At 40.1% G+C, this 23,052-nt stretch overlaps 1 protein-coding gene across 4 annotated transcripts in view; it reads right to left on the reverse strand.

The window, feature by feature from the left end:
- TBC1D19 (TBC1 domain family, member 19) overlaps nucleotides 1-23,052 on the reverse strand; it is a 105,279-nt gene that overhangs the window by 3,481 nt on the left and 78,746 nt on the right. For 3 of the 4 annotated variants that reach the window (XM_014548907.1, XM_005877655.2, XM_014548909.1), the window contains 4 exons: nucleotides 12,295-12,327; nucleotides 10,901-11,010; nucleotides 8,632-8,723; nucleotides 4,655-4,770 (listed from right to left, as the gene is read on the reverse strand). In XM_014548907.1, the coding sequence (XP_014404393.1) occupies nucleotides 4,655-4,770; nucleotides 8,632-8,723; nucleotides 10,901-11,010; nucleotides 12,295-12,327 (351 nt within the window). The remainder of the gene's footprint in view (nucleotides 1-4,654; nucleotides 4,771-8,631; nucleotides 8,724-10,900; nucleotides 11,011-12,294; nucleotides 12,328-23,052) is intronic. The other variant, XM_014548908.1, reaches the window with a different exon arrangement.

Genomic DNA, 23,052 nt, shown 5'->3' on the forward strand with positions numbered 1-23,052 from the left:
CCTGGCCCCCCTTTGCAAGAAAATTACCTAGCAAACTGCAGCTGGGCCAGACAGACCCAGAACTTCCAAGGCCCCACAGCAGCTTGCATTGCTTCAAAAAAGGGCCTCATCTAGGCACCTCCAAACCCCAAACAAGGAAGGGGAACCTGCAGATCTCCTCGTAGCTCCTGCTGGGTAGCCTCAGGCAGAGGCTAAATTAGCACCTCCTTAGATCCAAGAGCCAGTGTACCCAGTGGGCAGAGTGGGACCATCCAGATTACAACTCCTCAGATCCATAAGGGACACACTCAGGGGGAAGACTCAGTGAGCACCAAAGCCCGACTGAAGCAAGTCTTGCCCCAGAAGGGTGTCTCCAGCACAGAAGTTCTCCCACTGTAGACACAGCTGATTCTCACAGCCAATTGGCCTGGAGGTCAATTCCTCCCAGTGATACCTACAACAATCAAGGCTTAACTACAACAAGACTGTGCACAAAGCCCACAAAGGGGTGCACCAAGAGTGTCCACCTCAGGTAATTGGGGAGGCTGAGCCACTGGGCCCTATAGGACACCTAGCACACAAAGCCACTCTACCAACACAGGGAAGCATAAAAATGTGGAGACAAAGAAACAGGTCACAAATGACAAAAATGGAGGAAAGCAAACTACTGGATACAGAAATGGAGGATATAGAGCTAAAAAACGCAATTTTGAGGGCTTGCAATAAACTTTTGGAGAGCTTCACGAAAACTAATGAGACCCTCGATGCTATGATAAAGAAACAACTAGAAATTAAGCATACACGGTCTGAAATAAAGAATATTACACCCAATAGCAGACCAGAGGAGCGCAAGAATCAAGCCAAAGATTTGAAATGCGAAGAAGCAAAAAACACCCAACCGGAAAAGCAAAATGAAAAAAGAATCCAAAAATACGAAGATAGTGTAAGGAGCCTCTGGGACAGCTTCAAGCGTACCAACATCAGAATTATAGGGGTACCAGAAGAAGAGAGAGGGCAAGATATTGAAAACCTATTTGAAGAAATAATGACAGAAAACTTCCCCTACCTGGTGAAAGAAATAGACTTCCAAGTCCAGGAAGTGCAGAGAACCCCAAACAAAAGGAATCCAAAGAGGACCACACCAAGACACATCATAATTAAAATGCCAAGAGCAAAAGACAAAGAGAGAATCTTAAAAGCAGCAAGAGAAAAAAAGTCAGTTACCTATAAGGGAGTACCCATACGACTGTCAGCTGATTTCTCAACAGAAACTTTGCAGGCCAGAAGGGAGTGGCAAGAAATATTCAAAGTGATGAATAGCAAGAACCTACAACCAAGATTACTTTATCCAGCAAAGCTATCATTCAGAATTGAAGGTCAGATAAAGAGCTTCACAGATAAGAAAAAGCTAAAGGAGTTCATCACCACCAAACCAGTATTATATGAAATGCTGAAAGGTATTCTTTAAGAAGAGGAAGAAGAAAAAGGTAAAGATAAAAATTATGAACAGCAAATACATATCTATCAACAAGTGAATCTAAAAATCAAGTGAATAAAAAATCTGATGAACAGAGTAAACTGGTGAATATAATAGAACCAGGGGCATAGAAAGGGAGTGGACTGACAATTCTTGGGGGGAAAGGGGTGTGGGGGTGCAGAAAGAGACTGGACAAAAATCATACACCTATGGATGAGGACAGTGGGAGGGGTAAGGCCAGAGGGTGGGGTGGGAACTGGGTGGAGGAGAGCTATGGGGGGAAAAAAGAGGAACAACTGTAATAATCTGAACAATAAAGATTTAATTAAAAAACAATAAAACAGTAGGCTGAATACACCTGGGCTCTGGCCGGAGCATCTAATCACCATGTTACTGACATGAGGGTTAGCAGTAACGACTTATTCAGTACTGTAAAGTCACTGAGTTTCTTTGTTTACAAGAATATCAAAGAAAACCATGTATGTGGACCAGCAACGTCTTTATGGTTTCCCAGTACCTGGAACCATGTTTGACCAGGAAGACATTCAGAAGCTAAGGCGTGTGAGCATGCCTTCCCCTTCTGTGCATAATTTAACAGTCAGTGAGAGGTTGGCAGGAGGGTCAGATCTGCTGTACAGGAAAGAGTTTGCATGGCGGGAAATTGTTTTTCCAAATGTAGAGGAGGGAAGAAAGAGCAGGTCACTAAGTGACCTTAGCACCCAGAATGCTCATGTGCTCATAACCTTTATTTATCTTGGTGTCGCATCACAGGAGTTCCTCTCTGCCTGCTCTTGTTTGCTCTGCCCAGCCCTTCCACAGCACGGCTTTGTTTGCCCGGGAGAAAAGGTCTATACTTTAGGGTGTTTTCAACTGAAATCATGTTTCATCTGATATATAGAAATGCTAATATTTACTTTGGTCTTTTAAACTATTCTCATTACTTTAATTTTAAGCAATTCTATCATGAATATTAAGGCACCTTTGCTTTAAACTGTTCTACAAAAGGCTCTAATTAATTCACAACTAAAGCCAGTAATACTTACTAAAATATTTCTAAGGACTATATTCAATAACTCATTTGAGCAAAAAAAGGTGGATCCCAAATATTCATAACAAAAAAAATAACAAAACATTTTAAATAATCAAAACTAATTTGTATCCATCTACCTGAAATTATCTGCCCCGTGGCTCTTGATTGGCATTCCATGGTGGGAGCACCCCTCAGTCTAGTGCCATTCTACATGGTCTATAATTCTTCCCTGTTGATTTTTAAAAACCACGCAGGAAGAGTAGATGGCTGCAACAGTGTGGACTGAATTTCTACCTATTCATCAGTAACTTTTTACTTAAGGTATTGAGTTCATAGCATGTGCCTGCTTAGAGCAAATGCAGTATTCAATATTAATTTATGCCTCTTTTACTTCAGCTTCCTGAAGGGCGATAAGCCACAAAAAGAGAAAATTTAAATTGGAAGAGACCTTGAAGGCCTTCTAGTTCAGCATTTCTTTCATAGTAGAAATTTCAACCCCTCAGGTGACAATTAAAAAGCCCACTCTACTTTTGGAAAGTCCTAATTATTAGAAAGTACTTTCTTATACTGAACCCCTTTCATTAACACACACTAATATCTTTTTGAAATGAGACAAAAAGCTATATACAATACTTTCCAAACTTAGGACCCACCCTGAGGAGAGGTATTTGGTGGAAAGACTAAAATCCTGTTGCCTGAGCAAGGGGAGCAGAAAACAAGTCCATTTAGCCGGGAAAACAAGTCCATTTAGCCGGGAAAATAAGTCCATTTAGCCGGGAAAACAGAAGACTTTGGTGAAAGGAGGGGTTTCTGAGAGTAGAAAAACCATGCCGATGACCCTGGTTTACCGGGCGTACATTTCAGCAAGTGGTATCATCCAGAAATGAAATGGGCAACCTGGTAAGACAGGGACTACCCTGCACCAAAGTGTTCAGGGGATGTGGACTGCTGGAGAGAAACGCGTGAAAGAGATGATACCTGAGGACTTCTGAGACCCCTTCTATCTCTCTAGTTTATATGTGTCCCTTCATTTAGCCAAAGGAGACGAGGGTAGACCATTCTTTCCTACTCATATTTAGATGGGCTTTAAAAACCATTGAGATAGGAAACATCAGTAAGTGATATCTCTGAGTACACCAGGGGTGATATTTCTCTTTATGACATTTTATTATTACTCTAATTTTCCTTTTCAAAATGCCACCCAATTACTCTAGACCTCTCAGCAGTCAATAATATGTTAATATGGTCCCTAGAGAACCTTTGATAAGAAAAACATCTTCACTTAAGCATTATTTCCACAGCAGCCCAGAAAGGTGTCTTACTATACTAGTGATATACGATACGGAAACAAAGGCTTACACAGGTTAAATAGCTTATTCAATATCACACAACTGGAGAAGGTCGGACCCAGTACTCTGCCTACTTTTCTGCTTTCCATCCATTGTTATAAAAACCTTGTAATATGCATTTGAATTTTCTGATAATACCAATGATAAAAATAACTGAGTCTACTTTGTACAAGAGAAGCACAATAATATAATCAGTAAGAATCTGTGCTCTATGTGTTATGCAGCTGCCTTGTGTAATATCTGTTGTAAGAACTGCTAAATTATTAAATGAGAGGTGAATCTGACTTCCTGAAAAAAAACCATAAAATATTTTTGGTTTAAGAGAATACCTAAAAGGAAATTCAGCCACCAGGGCAGGAGTCAGAGACCACTAGCAAAAAGGAAAAGGTTTTGAATTCAGTATAAGTTGAAGTCCAGAAGCGCAGGGAGGCTCAGTGTCAGTTAGGATTTCAGGCAGGAGTTGAGATGGAGCACAGAACAAACACTAAGACAGTCAGAGGAATCCAGGGTGGAGTGTGTGTCTACACTCTGCTGCACAGGTCTGCCAGGTGCTGAGACGGTAAGCCCTGGTTGGACTGAGAGTGGTGAAGGGGGAGAAACGGACTTTCCTGGGAGCCAAAAAGAAAGACTAGAACAGACTGGTGTTGGGCAGTTACACAGAAGTATCTAGATCACAGAACCTCAGTACTTGCCTTCCATGAATTAACAATGACAGATAAGTGTAGACTTAAACTCCAATTACAGATGGTGAATGTTAGAAAGGAAAAGGGCTTTACTATAGAAACAGCATGTATTTTACAAATAAGCACTTACTCTTACCAGCAAGAATTTCTAGAGAGTTGTATCCTAGGATTCTATCCCACAAAAGCAAGAGTTGATCTGTAGCTAAGTATCCAGAGAAAGCTCGAACCATCCATTTAAATGATATTCGAAGTCTGTAAGCAAAGAAAAAAAAATAAATTTTACCAGTGGTTTTTTTCCTTTCTTTCGAAAAGGCACTATCTTACAAAAGGTTAGAAGAGCCCAACCACTTCTGTTGTTAAATGAATCTTAGAAATCGCCTGGGTATTTATAACACCATGAGTCTTCAAATGATTGGTCTCAAAGTATTGAGAGGAAGAATTATATCTGCTTGACCTTCCTTTATGCTACAGTTCAGCCTTTCGAAGACTCACGTCTACCTTCTATTTTTCAGGGTATGTACTAATTAGCTATCAGTGAATTGATCTTGGAGTCTTGACAGTTTCAGGCAAGCCATGATCATTGGAATTTTTTTTTTCAAAATACTTGAAAGAGTGCTTGATAGCTGCATAATTTTCCTACGCAATAAATTATATTCCTACATCTCAGTCAAATGGCTACATAGGGTGAATAAAAGGAATTGTTGAAGACAAAGAAAAATAGTTTCAAAGTTATAAGGGAACTAAGAAATAGATTTCTGATTTTAAACCCTTCATTTTAAAGAGGAGGGGTTATCATAACTCTGAAAGATCGACCAGAAAACACAGTTAAATTCCAACCCCTCCCCCCGCCCCCAAAAAACACCCTAAGAGGTATGAGAGCCCACTATTTATAATCAGGTTATGTTACAAAAACAATTTATCTCTGGAATCAGGAAATGAACTCTTTGGCTTGATCCCTTCTGTACTATCCATTACTATATAAACATCATTTTTCTGCCCCTGAGAGGTGCTAGACAAATTCTTTGATGGAACTGTTATACTATTATGTAGGTAAATATCTGTGCTATTTTCTTAAAGCAAGAGGAAGGGACCCAGATATTGTCTTTGTTGGTGTCATATTAATTCTTGTAAGACTGAAAAAGACCCAAAGTTTCAGAAATTTCTCAATATGAAAGAGAAAACTATTGTTCCAATAGAATAAAATACAAAGTACAAAATAATATTGACAAATGAGGTGTTTTGGTTGGTTTTAAAATACTCTTTAGAGATGCCAAAGAAACTTTTGGCCACTGGATATTTAAAATGTTTAAATTCATTTGATTTTTAAGTCTAAATTATTAACTTCAACTAATCTCATTTTACTGGATCTCTCATAGCATCTTATTAGAACAGTAGTACCACATTGTGTTCTTCCTTCCCCCCGGCCCACCCTGACCCTGATCGGCCCCCCGAACCCAATCGGGGGCGGGGCCGGCTGGCCAACCACTTACAGCCCCTCCCCCACCCCCCCACTGACCACTGACCATCAGGGGGCAGATGCTCAATGCAGGAGCTGCCCTCTGGTGGTCAGTGTGCTCTCACAGGGGGAGCGCTGCTCAGCCACAAGCCAGGCTCATGGCTGGCAAGTGCAGCGGTGGTGGTGGGAGCCTCTCCCGCCTTTGCGGCAGCACTAAGGAGCAGCAAGCTGAGCTGTAAGAGCGAGGGGTCCCGGACTGCAAGAGGGATGTCTGACTGCGAGAGGGCACAGTTCGGGCTGAGGGACAACCCCCCCGCCCCCAGTGCACGAACTTTGTGCACCGGGCCTCTAGTCAATAATAAAAAGATGATAGATTTTTATAACTATTTTGAAATTAAACAACACACTCTATATAACCCAGAGTCAAAGAGAAAGTCACAAGAGAAATTAAGAAATATTTTGAATTAAATGACAATGAAAGCACAATATATCAAAATTTGTTGGACAGAGGTAAAGCAGTCCTTTGAGGGCAATTGATAACATTATTAGAAAAGAAGAAAGCTCTCAAACCACTGATCTAACTTTCATCTTAAACAAGTAGCAAGGCAAGAGCAAAATAGACCTAAAGTAATCATAAGGAAGAAAATAATAAGCATAAGAGCTTATGGTATGATATTTAAAGCAGAAAAGCAATAGAGAAAATCAATAAAACCCCAAACCAGCTCTTTCAAAAAAGAACAAAATTAATAAACCTCTAGGCCAGTGGTTCTCAACCTGTGGGTCGCGACCCCTTTGTGGGTCAAACGACCCTTTCACAGGAGTCACCTAAGACCATCCTGCATATCAGATATTTACATGATTCTTAACAGTAGCAAAATTACAGTTATGAAGTAGCAACGAAAATAATTTTATGGTTGGGGTCACAACATGAGGAACTGTATTTAAAGGGCCAGAAGGTTGAGAACCATTGCTCTAGGCAGAATAAAAAAGAAAGAGAAGATACAAATATCAATCTCAGGATTGGGAGAGGTGAAGTCACTCTTAGTCTATAGATACCAAAAGGCTAATTGGGAATAATTAGGGAATATTATAAGTAACTTTATGTCCATAAATAAGATAACAGATAAAATGAACCAAGTACCAAAGCTTAATCAAGAAAAAATAGGTAACTTGAGTAGTTCTATATCTATTAAAGAAATTAAATATTGAATTAAAAACCTTCCAACACTATCAGTTTTAATTCATGAAAGCCTTTAAAAAATTTATTTCTAGTTTGACAACTGAATTTTTATACTTTTTCCTGCATAAGAATTTTAATGTTTATCATGTCATTAAAATAAATTTACTTTTAATGATTAAAGTGTATAAATAGGCTAGAAAAAAAAATCAAATATCAGAATTTTAGTTTCCAGCAATCAACTGTCTTCATTCTAGTAAAGTCTAGTTATATTCAATATACAATATTTCTATCACATTCTTGTTTTATAATTTTTATCATTAACAGATTCCTGTTTTTTAATGGCTACCAAGGAAAGAATATCAACTTAGTATTATCAATGTATGATATGAGATGTTGTTTTTATAAATGGCAGTTCCAAGATCTAAGAAGTCTGAAATTCAATGGTGCTTTATAGAAAAAAACAGAGAGACAAAGAAAGAGATATATTATCTATCTAGCTAGCGAGCTAGCTATCTAATCATTCAATCATGAAACAACTGCATGAGGTAAAAATTCTCTTGATTTAAAAAATGAGGAATTTAAACTATCTTGATTTAAAGAAAGAAATTGAGACTTAGATAATTTAAATAACTTTACCAGGATTATACAATTTAGCAGAGTTAGAATTTGAATCTAGGTCTGTCTCTTAAACCCACCCACTCATCCATCCATCTGCTGTGGATTTAAGTGTGGAGAAGATAAACACTAAACTGTTCCATTTCTCATTAACGCCTTTTGTGGCCTCAAAGAGTTAATGCTCCTTTCAAATATGCCCTCCTGATTAGGGGGAAATAGTTGCACAGAGAATATAGTTAACAAAACATTGTAAAGTCATTTAGAAATTTCTGTTGCCTTATATACACTGTTATTTAAAAAAGAGAGAGAGAGAGAGAGAAGAGAACCAATAAAATTTAAGTACAGAGGTATCCTTCATATTCACTGATAGCTCATATTGAGAAATATGAACAAATATTCCAACTTTTGGAAGGAAAAATCACAGTGTACAACCATTGATAGGTAACTGACTTAGTTTCCTTTAACAAGACAGCAAATTTTAAACTTACATAGCTCTCATAAAGTGCTCTCTGATCAATTTAGCCTAAACTGACTTAATTTTAGTATTATCACATTTCTCAGGGAGTATTTGCTCCACAAACTTTTGCTTCAGTTTTGGCCAACACCTTTCATTAGGAATAGAAATTAGTTCATTTTAGTGATTCTTGTACCAGGCACAAAAATCCTAGCAAATAATCCTTCCAAGAATTTTCGGTACAATGCAGACTTACAATTTACTACTTGATAATTGCTTTTTAGGGAAAAACTGTTAGTTTAATTTCTCTGAAAAATTACTGCATCTTTGCAAGTGATTTACAATGATGAAAAGGAACCTTCTAATGTCAACCAATCTATTCTTCAATTAGGAGAGAAAAATACTCACGGTTGAGCCCCAATTTCTCGTAGATGATAAAAGAGTTGGGGAAGGTAAGTTTGAAGAAGAGTCTCAAATAGCAAACAGAGCGACACAATACCCTGCCAACAATAATAAGTCACAAGAGGAATACATATTTTAGTATTTAAAAATTAACTCTGCTGATAAATTATTCAAATGAAAATGAGAAAACCAGTATCAACATAAATATTTTTGTCAACGTATTTTTTATATTGTTTAAGAGTCAAAAACAGGACATACACTAATGATTTCCAACATTGTATTTAAAGATACATTTTATCCCTCTTTATGGAAACCTACTCTTACAGATATGCAATGGAGCCTCCTTTTAACACAATAGGCTCCCCACATAACTTGGTATGTAATATTCAGAGTCCAAAGAAAACATCATTTTATAGAAAAGCTGCCACTTTGTAAGCCATGCATTATCACTTGGGCCCAGCAAATTAGTTTTTTCTGGAAGCATGCCAGTTTCCAGGTATTTCTCTGGTGCCACGGCCACACCCTTTACTTTCTCCCCCCACATAGCTTTTCCCTGCCAGCTGCCTCACCCATCAGGGAAAGAATTTCCTGATTTTTTCCACTTTCTTTGAAATCCATCCACAGGGAAAGACTGACTGCTGATTGCTTGAGATTTGCACCAGAAAGTTATCAAACACGATTTTTTATTATTTCATATAAAGATTATTTTTTACTGAAATCTGCTTTCCTAAAAGGGCATTATTTGTAGAGTACGGGAAGTAACCAATTTAAGCAGATGGTTTTGCAAGTGCATTTTTTACTTGACAACTCTGAATAAAGTCTTTCTTGCAGCTCAGCATTCCTCAGGGTTGATTTTGGTAAGGAACTTTTAATCCTCTTTTTGAATTTCTAAAGAAAAAGGGCTGTAATGGTTCCAAATAGTTCAGTCTAGGTGCAAGCCAGAAAAGGAGCCGGCCACTTCTAAGTCTTTATTTCATGGAATAAAGAAAGGGCAGAGGCAGGGCTGGCCCAATCAATTAGCTGAAAAAGGACACCTCCGGGTCAGCATGGAGACAGAGGAATACCCAGACGGCTCAGTGTTGAGCTTCGGAGCTCTGCACGGGGAAAACCCATGGGTGTGTACTGAACAGCCAGGTCAAAACTCTGAAGCATAAAATGGTATAGAATCTGAGTGTAAGAAATCTGATGCTAAGAATGAAGCATTAGAAAAGAGAATTATTAATATATTTCAGAGGATTCTAGATTAAGCATTCATGTAAGATAAGCACCAAGTCAAGGTGTCTCAGAGAGAAGAAACCAGGGTAACTGGTGGTGCCTCCTTTGGGCATCGGTGACGCCCTGGTTTCTGTTATTTGCCAGCTGTCACTAGTGATGCATGAGAGCAAACTGGAGGTGGAGGAAGGGGAATAAGAATATAAAGTTTGCTGGGGGGATAAAGGACAACCATGTAGTTTAGCAGCGGTGACGGTTGCCTCTTTGGGGAAATTTGGTAGCCTCGACACATTCCAATCTAATGTTTCTTCCGGAGAGTAAGTCAAGTTGTTCAAAACAGGCCCAGAGGTGGAAAAAAGTGTAACTGAAAATAAGCACCTCTTTTACTCAGGCTCATAGCAGGGAGAAGATACAACAAAGGACCGGCCAAAATAAGACAGATAAAAATGTTCAATGCCCAATCTGCTTCTCTTGATTTTCATATTGAGGCCAAAGGAGCTACCTATTGAATAAATACAAGAAAAATATCTAGTATGATAACTGAGAATTAGCCAAACATGAAACTGAAAAATAAGTGACAAATACATTTTTTGATTTTCATTAACAACAAAGAAGAGGTGATGACGATAATCAGAGCAATAAAAACAGCAGCACTGATTGGACACCTGCCATGAGCCAGTGCCACCCGGGTGCTCTGTCGGCTTCGCTGCAGCTCTGCAGGCTACAAAAACACAATTCCATAGGTGAACCTCATTCCACAGGTGAGGAAATCAGCCTTCAAGGAAGGTGGGCATTTTTGCCAAAGAGGATAATACAGACATTTCTATGTTTTTCTTTTAACACAGAAAAGATCATTTAAATGCAATTGATAAAGGACTTTTCCCCTTTTAATTATTACCAAAATATTTAAATATCGGTTTCTTCTTCTCTTTTGTTTATTTGATAGAACCTTGTTGGTGACATCAGAGGTGAAAATTTGTTGCTTTATAGTTTGAGTAGGAGACTTTTTCTTGAATAAAAAACAGATTAGAGTCTGATTTGATCCAGCTTTTTATGAACTTACAGAAGGATGAGAAGAGATGGAATGAAGTCTGAAGAAAAAACGCACATACATCTCACGGAATATCTGATACAATTTGGAAGGTTCATTGTATAGAAAACAAAGTGGTGCAACTGAAAGAATAAAAAAATCATTGGTAATATTGCAGAACTACTAAAATTTAAAAGATAAATTCATAAAAATGAAAGAGTAAGTTCATCTCTTATAGGAATATTCATTCATAGACAAGTTTAAATTAGATGAAAGTTTTAATCAAATTTTAAAAGACATACATATTATAATTTGAAAGAAAGACAGTAACTAAAACTGAAGTGGTAAGGGACTAACTAGAGTTCCTGGGGGGGGATGAATTATGATTATTCTATTCTACTGGTTCTAACTAAATAAGTGGTTGCGACTCAAGTATTTGTGGATAATTAACATATTTTTCTAAAGTAGTATACTTAAACTCTATAGCATCATCTATTTCCTTAGCAAACATTTTCTCCCTGTGTGTATAAACCTTAGACTATTTCAATGACTAGAAATGTGAACAATCAGGAGTTAATGCATTTTGTGCTCTGAGAATTGTTAGAAGATTTAAACTTTCTGACATCATTAATTGTACTCCAAATCATCCTAGTACCCCTTTTAAAATTTGGTTGAAAAATGCTTACAGGTGAAATTATTAAAATAGGACAAAAGGGCTAGCATTTTTTATTATTAGAGGTAAAATTTATGTCCTTAACCTTTGTAGATTTTCTATTTTACGTTCCTCACATATTTATAAGAGATAAAGCAGAGCGCCCTATAATCCACAATTTCCCCAGCCTACTGGTGTGCACAGCAACATGACATTACAGCATCAGTCACCCCAGCTGACACCATCAAGGAGAGCATAAGGCAAAGGTTCTAGGCCCCTTGACTCCGTTTCACTGAAGGCTAGTTTTCAACGTTTTGTGTTACATCATTCACCATGATTATCTGATGTAGGACACTGAGGGCCTTTTTACAAAGAAAAGTATTAATTTACTGCTGATTCTTTTTACAAAAGTAAGGCATTAAGGTAATTCTGTTTAGGCTAAAGGTTGGGGGCAGCAATAGTGCGGACAACAATCTTCTGTCACCATATATTTGCCCCCCTTTATCCTTTACTACCCTCCTTCCCTCTGGTAGCCATCATACTGTTGTCTGTGTCAATGAGTCTCAATTTGTTTTAATTCTAGTTTGTCAAGCAATCACCAGCTGAGCAATTATGACGACATTGTTTTTTTCATTGGACATATAAACAAATACGAAACTCAATGTTTAAAAGTTCACAATCACTTAAGTGTGTGGTGATGTGCTATAAAGTGTGATCTTCATGTTTAATGTTCTAAAGTGTAATAAAACAGTGAATATTTTCAAGCCCAACTTACCATACATTGAAAATCCATGAAAAGGAATTACACCTAAAAAAAAAAAAGTATTTCTTTTCAATTAGTATGCCCACTGAATTATTAGGTAAACTTTAGAGGATTAAAACTGAAAATAGAAAGTTTTCCTATTTTTTGTTTCTACTTTGTTCATGAATGTCAGAAAGACTTAGTGATGGTAACTAACAAAAATAAATGCTTTTTAATATCTTTAAAATAGCAAACTAGAGATTTACAATATATATCCAGTTAACTTTCTATTGATAATGTTGAAAAATTAAAACTTTGAATATATACTACAAAAACAGGGCAAAAATAGAAGGCAGTTTTCAGAACTAAGTTAAAGAACTAATTATATGGTCTCAGAAAGTGAATAGATTATATCCTTCCTGAAACAAATTTACCCTGTAAATTTGAGTACAATCTGTTAAAAGGAAAGGGAGCATTCCAAGGTACCCTTGTATAGATACATTCCTCTGTAAACTTATCAAAAATTTTATCGTAGAATGTGGTTTAGAAAAAGTATTGGCAGGAATATAGTACAAATTCAGTGTAATCTTTGGCAAGAATTATACACAAGTAAATGACACATCCACTTCAGAGAAATACTCAAAGCCTAACTTGGTGTGCTAAACATCTTGTCACACTGTAAGTGAAAAATCAGAATTTGTACAACTTAGGTTCAAAACAGAAGTTCTGCAATATACACACCATTGACTATCTATCACTGTGCCAAGTCAGGCTGCAAACACAGAACAGGAGAAAGCTGAGAAGTTTTCAAAAATAGTATAGAAATGCTTTCATCATCGACATGCTCAGAGGCAGGGCCTTCCGAGGTCATCTAGAGTGAGTTATAATACATGCCTGTTCAGTCTCCCTTTAAAACACATCCAGCAGCAGGGCATGCATGAGTTCCCGATGCAACCGGTTACAGACGTTGAACAGGTTTAACTCGGGGGAGTTATTCCTCATGCTGGGTTGAGCTCTGGCTCTGTGGAAGCCTCACTTATTATTCCCAGGTCTGACCACAGAGGTCACACAGAACAAGTCTAACTTGTCCTCTTTGAAAACGTTCAGAAATATTGAGGACTTTGTTCTACTCCCCACCCCATCCCCCAACCCCCATTACCACCAGGTTTTGGGTTTTTGTTCTAAGACTTTATGAGTTTCTTTTTAAATTTTATTTTTCAATCACAGAAGGCTTTATGGGTCTCGTTAGTGGTTCCCGACACAGTGGTCCTGAAGAGCTTCCTTACTCTATTTCCCCCGTAGCTCACCACAGTCCTTAAAGTGAGGTGACTGAAACCACCAAGCATTTTCCCTCCCTGCGTACCACACAGCTAAGACACTGCACTTGTGCAGTTGTTTCTGACCTAGGTAAAGGATTATACTCTCTCCTCTGTCACATTTGTTCTTCAGTGAGCCATGCCAGTTTGGGACAATCCTGTATTCCCTACTCTTCCTGGACCCACAGTACTGAGGTATTCTAAGTATACCATCTACGTCCTCATCTAAAAGTCTGAACAAGGCAGAGTAACGATAGGACTTGTTACTAGAGACGCCCTCCACGCTGATAGTAATTCATTAATTAGCACCTTATCGTGGTAAGTTAAGAGCACAGACTGAGTGTCAGACAGATTCGACTGGGTTCATCTAGCTCTATCATTTAACAACTTTGTGCCTTTGGGTGAGATTCTTAACTTCTCTAAGCTTCAGTTTCCTCATCTGTCAATCAGAGATAATGCTAGAGCCTCGTGATATGATTAATGAGATATGGCTGTAACTTAGCCATTAATAAATAATCATCATAGGCCCTTAATAAAAGTTAATATTGATATGGTCATTCACAAATAAGCTCATATCCCTTTGTTGTTTCTAGAAGTAATTCTATCGAAGAAGAATATGAGGAAAATCCAATATTATTGGGAACAAGTGTGCCACCAACCACCTTTGGATTTTTACAGCATCACAAGCTGTGGTTCTCAGGGTGTCCTTCCCCCATTTCCTATCATCTTCCAGAACACACCCCGTTCGTGTTGTCCATCTGTGGCTGAATCCTGGGCTGCTTATCAATGTTCTGTTCCCATCCTGTGCTTCTAACCTCTCCTGCTCTTCACACCCAATGCCAGGACTCGCTTTGCTCCTCAGAGGAGGGGGATGCGAGGGGGGATGCCGTGAGCTCCCCGCTGCCTGTTCGTTACCCCAGTGCCCCTCACCTGTTTCAGGTTTTCTCACTTCCCTGAGGAGCTGACAGCTTCACCTGTACCCCAGGCCTGGTTCCCTGACTTCCCCGTGGCGGGCAAGCTAGTCCGGTCCCTGGCTTATTTCTGTGCAGCCCATGAGCTAAAAATGGCTTTTACATTTTAAGGGATTATTTTTTAAAAGCAACAAAGAAGAATGTGTGATGGAGACTGTTTGTGGCCAGAAAATGTAAGATATTTCCCACCTGGCCCTTTTCAGAAAGAATTGGCCAACCTCGGCTTTGGAACCCTGCCCATCCATTCTCCCCTCCTCACTCGGCAAATATGTTTGAGCCTCTCCATGTGCCGGACACGGTCCTGACAGTTAGAGCTTCCTTTTTATTGGGGATAGAAATATCATAAGGAAATGGTGAGTAGATGCTGGACAGTGGTAAGTGCTATGAAGGGAAACCACGGAGGGAAGGGGGAGGCCTCACTGACAAAAGAGCCACAGAGGCCACGGAGGCGAGAGCCCCAGGGTGGGCGTGGCCTGGAAGCCCTGGCTTCCGGTGGTGACTGACAGACTGGGATCAGTCAGTGCAGATCAGCAGGGCTCCAGGCGGAGAGCGGGGCATCTGCTCTCTCTCCCACTAATGGAGGGAGGCAGGGGTGGGTGGGTCCTAGCAAAGTACTCACAGCTCCAGTCTCTCCTATTCCACTGCAGCCTTTCAGCCAAGGATGTCATACGTTATTAGAAATATCCTCAACACTGTCATCATTAAACATCCATTTTCTTCCCCGGGGCCCCACTTTCCCATCAAACAAATCTCTAGTCTCTCTCCTTCCCATGAAGCCGAGCTTAATTTTTTGAAAATTATCTAAGTTAACTTCCTTTATGTTCTCATTATATGTCCTCAACTCTTTGTAAACTGGTTTCTAGCCCAATAACCCCAACTTCTACTGCTAAACCCAAGGATCTCCTCTCTGTGTGTCTTGGCCCAGAGCAACTAAAAGTTCCTTCTCCAATTAGACTCTCCCAGGCATTGATGCCCCTGGCAGATCAAGCTCCCTGCCTCCCAGAAACTCCTGCTGCTGTGCGTGTACACATGCGTGCGTGTGTGCATGTGTACATGCTTGTGGCTGGTTCTCTCTTCAGCCCATTCCTTACCTGTAGCTACTTTCCTAGACATTCTGTCGTATTTGTTTTCTCGCTCCTTCCACCGGTATGTCTTTATTGACCTGCAAGTCAAACTGGGAAAGCCCAGTATCAAGTGCCTCATTCTGGATTCTCTGTTTCTGTAAAGGACTCCTTACCCCCTGGTCTTCAGGGAAGAAAGCTGTGAGCCATCTTTGCCTTCTAGTTCTCCCTCAGCCCGAAATGTGACCGTGTTCCTCTTTGTCCCTCTGGGAAAGGACACTTCACTGTTCAGGATTTGGCCAGAATCTAACATCAGCAGCCTCTCCTCTCTCTCTCTCTTCCCTAACCCTCAAGTACAACTCTAATCCTACTGACTTGATTGCCACCCCTCCTTCAGCCTCCGGCGGGTGTAGGACAAGGGCTGTAGGCAATGCTCTCCTCCATCTCCAGCCTTGTGCTGGACCCGCCCCTTCAAGGTTTTAAAATCAACACTCCTCCGCAGGTCTCCCTGACAGTCCCTGCTCCTTACCCCAGTCAATTCACTAATCGTACCCTTGTATCAACTCACTTGCCCTGACTGATTGAGGTGCCCCTTCTCCTCTATGCACATAGACAGTCGGCATGATTTTGGCTACCCCACTTTCCACCATGTACGCTTGTATCAGTTCATCAACCTGTTTCCTCCTCGGGTACTACTCTTAGACCAAGGCAGGAGCAGGGGAGGGGGCATGGAGTAAAGGCCCTGCTCTGGCCCACCTCTAACTGTACCCCTCAGCCAGAGTCCATGTCCCTCCTTTCAGAACACAACCCAGGTGCCCAAGACTGAAATTCCCAGCCCAAAGGCCCCTGGCCAGCTTCCAGGTTCTGCCTGGCCTCTTCGGTGGAGCCGCCCCCCGGGTGGAGAGGTGGCCAAAGGGGGCTATTTGTGGAAGGTGTGAACAGAGCGTGCACCTGCAGGCTGGGAGGTCTACGTGCACACGCGTGAAGCCTGTCCAGGTGTGGGATGGAGCCATGCCTGGGAAGGGGTGGGGATAACACAGCTAGGGACTGCTGAGGAGCCTGGGAATCTGAATTTGAACCTGGATTCCAGATTGCTATGAAGGAATACAGAGATGGGCAAAGTAGGTTTACAGTTATAATACAATAAGTAATACAATAATTAATAAATAATAACGAAAGAATAAACTCTTTTGTGTACTCACAACTCTACACCTACTTTTGCCCAGCCCTTTATCTGTTAAGACAAGAAAACAGAGTAGACTTTATCAGTTTACTAGTCTGATGTATAATGTTTAAATATCTAGACTATGGTAGGTGGGCCTCTATTTGCACTCCTGCCCTGAGCCCTACAAAGGTTAGGAATAGACCCGTCTTCACCTTTAATCCTTCAACCTCATTGGATAATACCAGTGAGGTTGTGAGGATTAAATAAGGTCATGTATGCAATGTGCTCAGCATCACACTTGATGCCAAGTCTATACTTAACTAATGTTTCCTTCTCTTATCATATTGTAATCACTTTTGTTTTTCTCTCTCCCAACAGAATAAACTCTCAAAGCAGATTGCTATTACTGTATACAAAACTCCTATAATCTTACTGCAAAAATGTTTTCCTTTCACTAAGTTATTGTAGAAACATCTGCAAAAGCAGATCAAGGTAGTCAGAGATGAAGATCTTACTATTATGATTTTCATCTTCTACAAATATTTATTAAGAGTCTGCTAAGTGTAAGAACACCTTAGTCAGGACAAGGCACTTTTAATTAGAAACTTACAGTGAATGAAGTAGTGAACTGCCAAGCAGCAGAAAGGGATGCATGTATTAAGACAACTCACAGCTAATCACACTTTCATTACAGATCCCCCAAGTTCTGAAATTGGTAATTGTTCTTTAAGTACATAAGGTATAAACTATATGAGGCAATGGCCACAATTCACCATGCAACACCATGCAAATCTTCTATGAGTAAGATGCTAAATTTGTGTTGTTAATGATAGAAAACTGAGCAATTATAAATATAATCAAGGCTTATAAATAAAATATTAAAGTATAAGAATAATTTATGAATGAGTAATCACCATATAGAACAGGAATCTCTCAGTAGCTAAGTGTTGGCTTCGAAATGGCCAATGAAGTCACACAGAGATGGAATTTGAATTCTGTGTGACTCTAGGCAAACTACCAACACTCCGAGTCTCCATTTTTATTCCTGAAAATCACTGGCCAATAAGACCAACTTCATTGGGTTGTATTAAACACCAATGAGTTAATATAGTTAAAGTACACAAGTATAGTTAGTGTTTAATACACAGCAGATGCGTCAATAACTGTAGCTATTTTATGCTCTCAGATTGGAGAGTACCACATTTCAGCATCAGCTTAAATGTAAGAAAATCTTGTTCTGTGTTAGATAAGGATTCGTTTCAGCTTAATCAAGATTAACCAGGGCTTAAGACTCCAAGAAAAGGTACACAGTCCACTCTGTTGAAGAAGGACAAAGTCAAGATTCTGGCAAACAGAAGTAGGAGGCACAAGAAGCACTGAAGAATCCATTAACACTCTAGGGCACATACCACCTAGAACATGTCTTTGATCTTAGAGGCTGTCATGTTCTTGGCCAGTGTTTTAAAATACTTTCCTTTGGCTCTCATCACTTCAGTGTTTTAAGGGTTGAGTTTCACCCACCTGGCCATCGTCCGGGAGTATTACTTCTAGCAGACACTGGGATGTGAGACACCATCTCTTATCTAGCCTAAGAGTCTGCTATGAATGATTATTTTAAGATCCTAGCCTTCCCTTCTCAATCTGAAGAAAGTCTTAAATATTAATTGCCTACTCCATTCAATAAGAATAATGTCACAAAGTACAGATTTAATGGGCTTTTGACAAAACTCAGAAAGGTAAACATTGTCAACAAAAATAAATCTTAAACTAGATGAGATATAAATAGTAAATATGACTCAGAGATACCCCAAATATTAACATGCTTTGCACTTATTAAATATTTTCCCTTCATTTCCTCACTGTCTCAATACTTAAACATTTATAGTTGTACCAGAACTCTCACAGCTGATTCATTTTACCATCACTCCAGTTAAAAGCAAATTTTGACACTCTTTCATTTGGGATTACGTAGTACAGTTTATTTAATTGATTTGTTGAAATAATCATTTCCTCTGTTTATCCTCATTCCACATGAACCTACTGGTCAGGAAGAATAGGGATTAGGACAATAGATAAATTGTGTTCTAAGTATTTCCATGATCTTCCTGAATTCAAAATTCAGAATATGACTTTGTTACTTTTAGTACTTAAAATTTCCCTAAACATCAGAACATATCTGTATTTAAATATCGATCTAAAAGTCATACTTGATATAACCTTTTAATTAGGTTTACAACTTATGTCTCAAGTTACACATCAAACGAATGTTAGATTATGAGATGTTTTGAATTTATTTAATTAATATAGATGACAAAGTGCATTGCTATTTATCAACTGGACACTTGCAAGCAGACTTAAAATGACCTATTTTCATGATTTCTTCCAAAAACCTTCCCTAATCTTTACTGCAAGGAGCTGTCCTGTGCACTGTAGGACATTTAGCAGCATCATGAGATACGGGTGGTACTTTCTTCCCACTGGTTGTAATAATGAGAAGCATCTTCAGACATTGCTAAATGTTCTCGGAGGGTTGGAAAGTGGGGGTAGAATTGCCCTTGGTTGAGAACCACTGCTCCAGAGTCTTAAAACTCCTCTACTTAATGTCCCCTGGCAATGAATGACCTTCTCTGTCTTATAGGAATCAAATGGCACAGCAGATTGGGAAGTTTGCTTCGGTCTCAGCCAGCACTGTGTGTCAGTGCAAGTCTTGCCTTCTTGCTTTTGTTCCTGCTCCTCCATATTCTTCTACCTTCATTCCCTCATTCATGTGCGAATGCTGACTGACCAGGGACCCCCTGCCATGCATGACTCCAGGTGCTGGGTACCTGTTGGGCACCAGAACTATTCCGGTCCTTGTCCTCTTGGAGCTTACATTAGAGTGACAGGAGGCTCCTTTCCTGACCACCTTCCCTAAAATCCCCATGCCTCCCCACTCCCTACCTATAATCAAATTCTTTGCCCTTTTCTTGTTCATTATTTTCTGAATAATGAAATTATTTTCGTGAGCTATTTATTTACTTGTTTACTATGTCTCCCTCATTAGAATGTAAGCTCCTTAGCAGCGGGCACTTTTACTGTGGGTCACTCACCTCGAAGAGGGAGCCAGAGCAGTACCTATTTATTAAATGAATAAATACAGACAAGTTATACATGTTGAACAAAGAATAAAAACAAGAAAAGTGTATAAAATTCCTGTGTGGAATCTCCCTCAGCTCAAAAATGTTGCTCACCAGCTGTTTAATGAACCTGTAGTTCCATGGAAACCTGCCCATTGACAAGGCCTCTCATGAAGTAAAGAGGTGAAATTTGACACCACGGTGGCCTGTCATGTCCACGTGGGAAAGGGGGGTCACGGGTGGGTGGGCGAGTGAGCAAATATCTGCCCCCTTTGAGCACCTGCCTGGCCAGGAATGGAGTGTCAGTGAGCTGCAAGCACATCCTCTGTGTGGGCCACTGAGGCCAGGTGAGCAAGGCTGCCGGGGTTCTTGTTCCGGCATTAAGAAGGGTTCAGCAATCTGGAGAAGGGCTGTGTGTAACTTAATAAAAGAGTCCAGAGAGGAAACATAATTTTGAAAGGCATTTGGGGGTCAGAGGAGCCTAGCTAAAGAAACTAAGATCTCCTTGTCTCAGGACCCCATGTTTTTTATTAACACAAATTGTCCTGAGGCGAGGCAGGACATCAAAGGGTCAGGTTTCGTATACAGAAACATTGTCAGAATTGGGAAAATGCCTAATGCTGTTCAGGTGTTTGGCCAGTAGGAGGCAATAATATGTAGATTAAGATGCCCTGAGCTGTCTGGCAGCCAAGCAATCATCCCTTTTCAGGTTTGGGGAAATGCCTTCAGCCATTCCAGATGATTCAGTCCTTGCTGACATGCTGGAATTGGCTTCCAGCACAAGGCCAGTTTTGGAGGTGGTGGTAGGAGAAGTGTCCTTGAGATTTCAAAGTACTCCTGTCTTTGGCAGAGGTTGAGAAATGTTGGGTAATATAACAACGTTGAAGATTATCGTCTTGAGTAAAAACTAAAGGGATAACAGACCAACTGGTCTTTGCCTCTTCCTGTTCGGCCACTGTGTACTCACTGCCCAGAGAAGCGTCCTCCCTGAGTCTGGGAAGGTTCTAAAACAACCCAAGAGAAGAAAGATCCTGAAGAACTGGCTTAGGAACAGCTGTGGGGCTACCCCACTGAGCATTAAACTATTTTTATTCTGGATGAAAGTCTTCCTAGAACCTAGTATATACATATTTTACTTTTTCAATATGTTAACTGCTTTCTTTTCTTCTAAAAGATGCTGTAACAAACTCAGTAATGCTTTCTGAGGCATTAAGGATGTTGTCAGAGAGCTTGGGTTCAGAGCCTGGCACTACCCCTCACCAGCTGGCGAGTTAACACTCTGTGCCTCGGCTTCTTTATAAATAGGGATAATAGATAATATTAGCACCTGCCTCAGATGGTTCTTGTAAGGATTAAATGAATTAATACATGTAATGGATGTAGCACTCTGCATGGTGTGTAGTATTGCTTGGAAAATGTTAGCTACTGCTGCTGCAACTACTATTACTGCTATTATAGCAATATTTTTTTTCTGGGTACCTTGTGCTCATTATAAATGTCCTAACTTACTATAACATGCTACAACCCAGAGATACCTTTTTAAAGGCACAGTTACTGTCTCTCACATGAAACAGTCCTGGACTGACTCACTGCAATGTTCTAACATGCTGTTTTATAGTTTCCTATTTTCCTTTGCAAGGTCTCTGATTTTTCACTTCTACTATTGTCAGTCATTTCTTCTATCTCTGTCAGCCTCTTTCCATGCTTCCATTTTTACAAGGGGGCATAAAACCAGTAAACCAGGTTTGTTAGACCTGTGTGTTAGTAAGAGCTGTATGTTCTAAACTAGGTTGGCAAAGCTCTCCGAGGAACAGAAGTAACCTCACTCCACAGACATCTCTTTTGGCTCTTCAGAGGTGTTTTATTTCCCGATTAGACAAATATAAAAAGTCATATGAAAATTAAGTCTCTGGTGAAACAGATATAACTATGGTTATATAGACATGTTAAAATTAAAAAGCCTCTAATTAGTTCAAATAAATGATCATTAAACTCTTACTAGAGCTAGATACTGGGGGAACAAAAATGAATGATATAGTCCTGAACCCCAAGAAACTTGCAATCTAGAGGGGAGATAGAGCATAAACAAACACTGTCAAGCTAACATAGCAAGAGACACCCAGGCTTTGTACACTGGGTGCTATGGGCACCCAGAGAAGGGCCCTGGGTGACCCTGGGGTGCAGGGCAGCTTCCTGAGGAGGAGGTGCTGAGCTGAGACTTGGCAGCCCGGTGAGCAGAGGTTGAAGGGGCTGTTCCAAGCCTGGGAACTGAGGCGGGAACCAGGTAGGAAGCAGCATGGTGCTTCTGTGAGAGAAGGTGTGTGTGTGTGTGTGTGTGTGTGTGTGTGTGTGTGTGTGCGCGCACGTGTGTGTGATTAATAGTTTGATATTGATATGATAAGAAAATGCCCTCATGTGCCATGCCAAGAGGCTTGGATATTACTATGAAGAGATGAGGAGCCATTAAGACACCTCTAAGGAAAAAATAGCCATTTTCCTTTTAGATGTGTGAAAGGAAAGCATTGTGAAAGCTAGAGCAAGGCAAGGAAAGACTGGGAGAAGAGAGGCCAATGGGGTGTCTGGAGCAGTTAATGAGCAACAGAGACAGTAAAGCCCTGAGGAGGACAAACAGCAGTGTAGTGAGGAAGCGAGGGGTCCCGCGTGTATTTTGAAGATAAAAGTGGACGTTTCTGGTGAATTACCAGATGAGGGGTCCAAGACAGAGGACGACTGCCGGACTTTCGGCTTGAATTAGCGGTTGGATGAGAGGACAATTAACTGAGAGAGAAACAGCAGTTCTTTGTTTTGTTTTAAAATTTAATTTTGTTTTTCTCTTTTGAATAGCGGGCATAGGAAGATAAAATAATGAGTTCAGGTTCAGACATGTTAAGTTTGAGTTAATTATTATAGAGGTCAGAACTGAAGATATAAATGTTAGAGTAATTAACAAATAGAGCCAAGAGAGCAGATCAGAAGGCCCTGAAACTGTGTGAAAGGAGGGCAGCAGAACCAGGTGGGGTGGGCCCAGAGGACACCAGTGCTGAAGGGGGTGCAGGACGGTGGCCATGAGCGGACCGGGGACACACACGGAGAGGTGCAGAGAACAGTGAGTTGTACATGGAGTGGGCAATAAAGAAGCTAAACACACTGGTAACAGCTGCA

The sequence above is a fragment of the Myotis brandtii genome, unplaced genomic scaffold (genome assembly GCF_000412655.1).
Source record: "Myotis brandtii unplaced genomic scaffold, ASM41265v1 scaffold525, whole genome shotgun sequence".
Taxonomy (NCBI): Eukaryota; Metazoa; Chordata; class Mammalia; order Chiroptera; family Vespertilionidae; genus Myotis; species Myotis brandtii.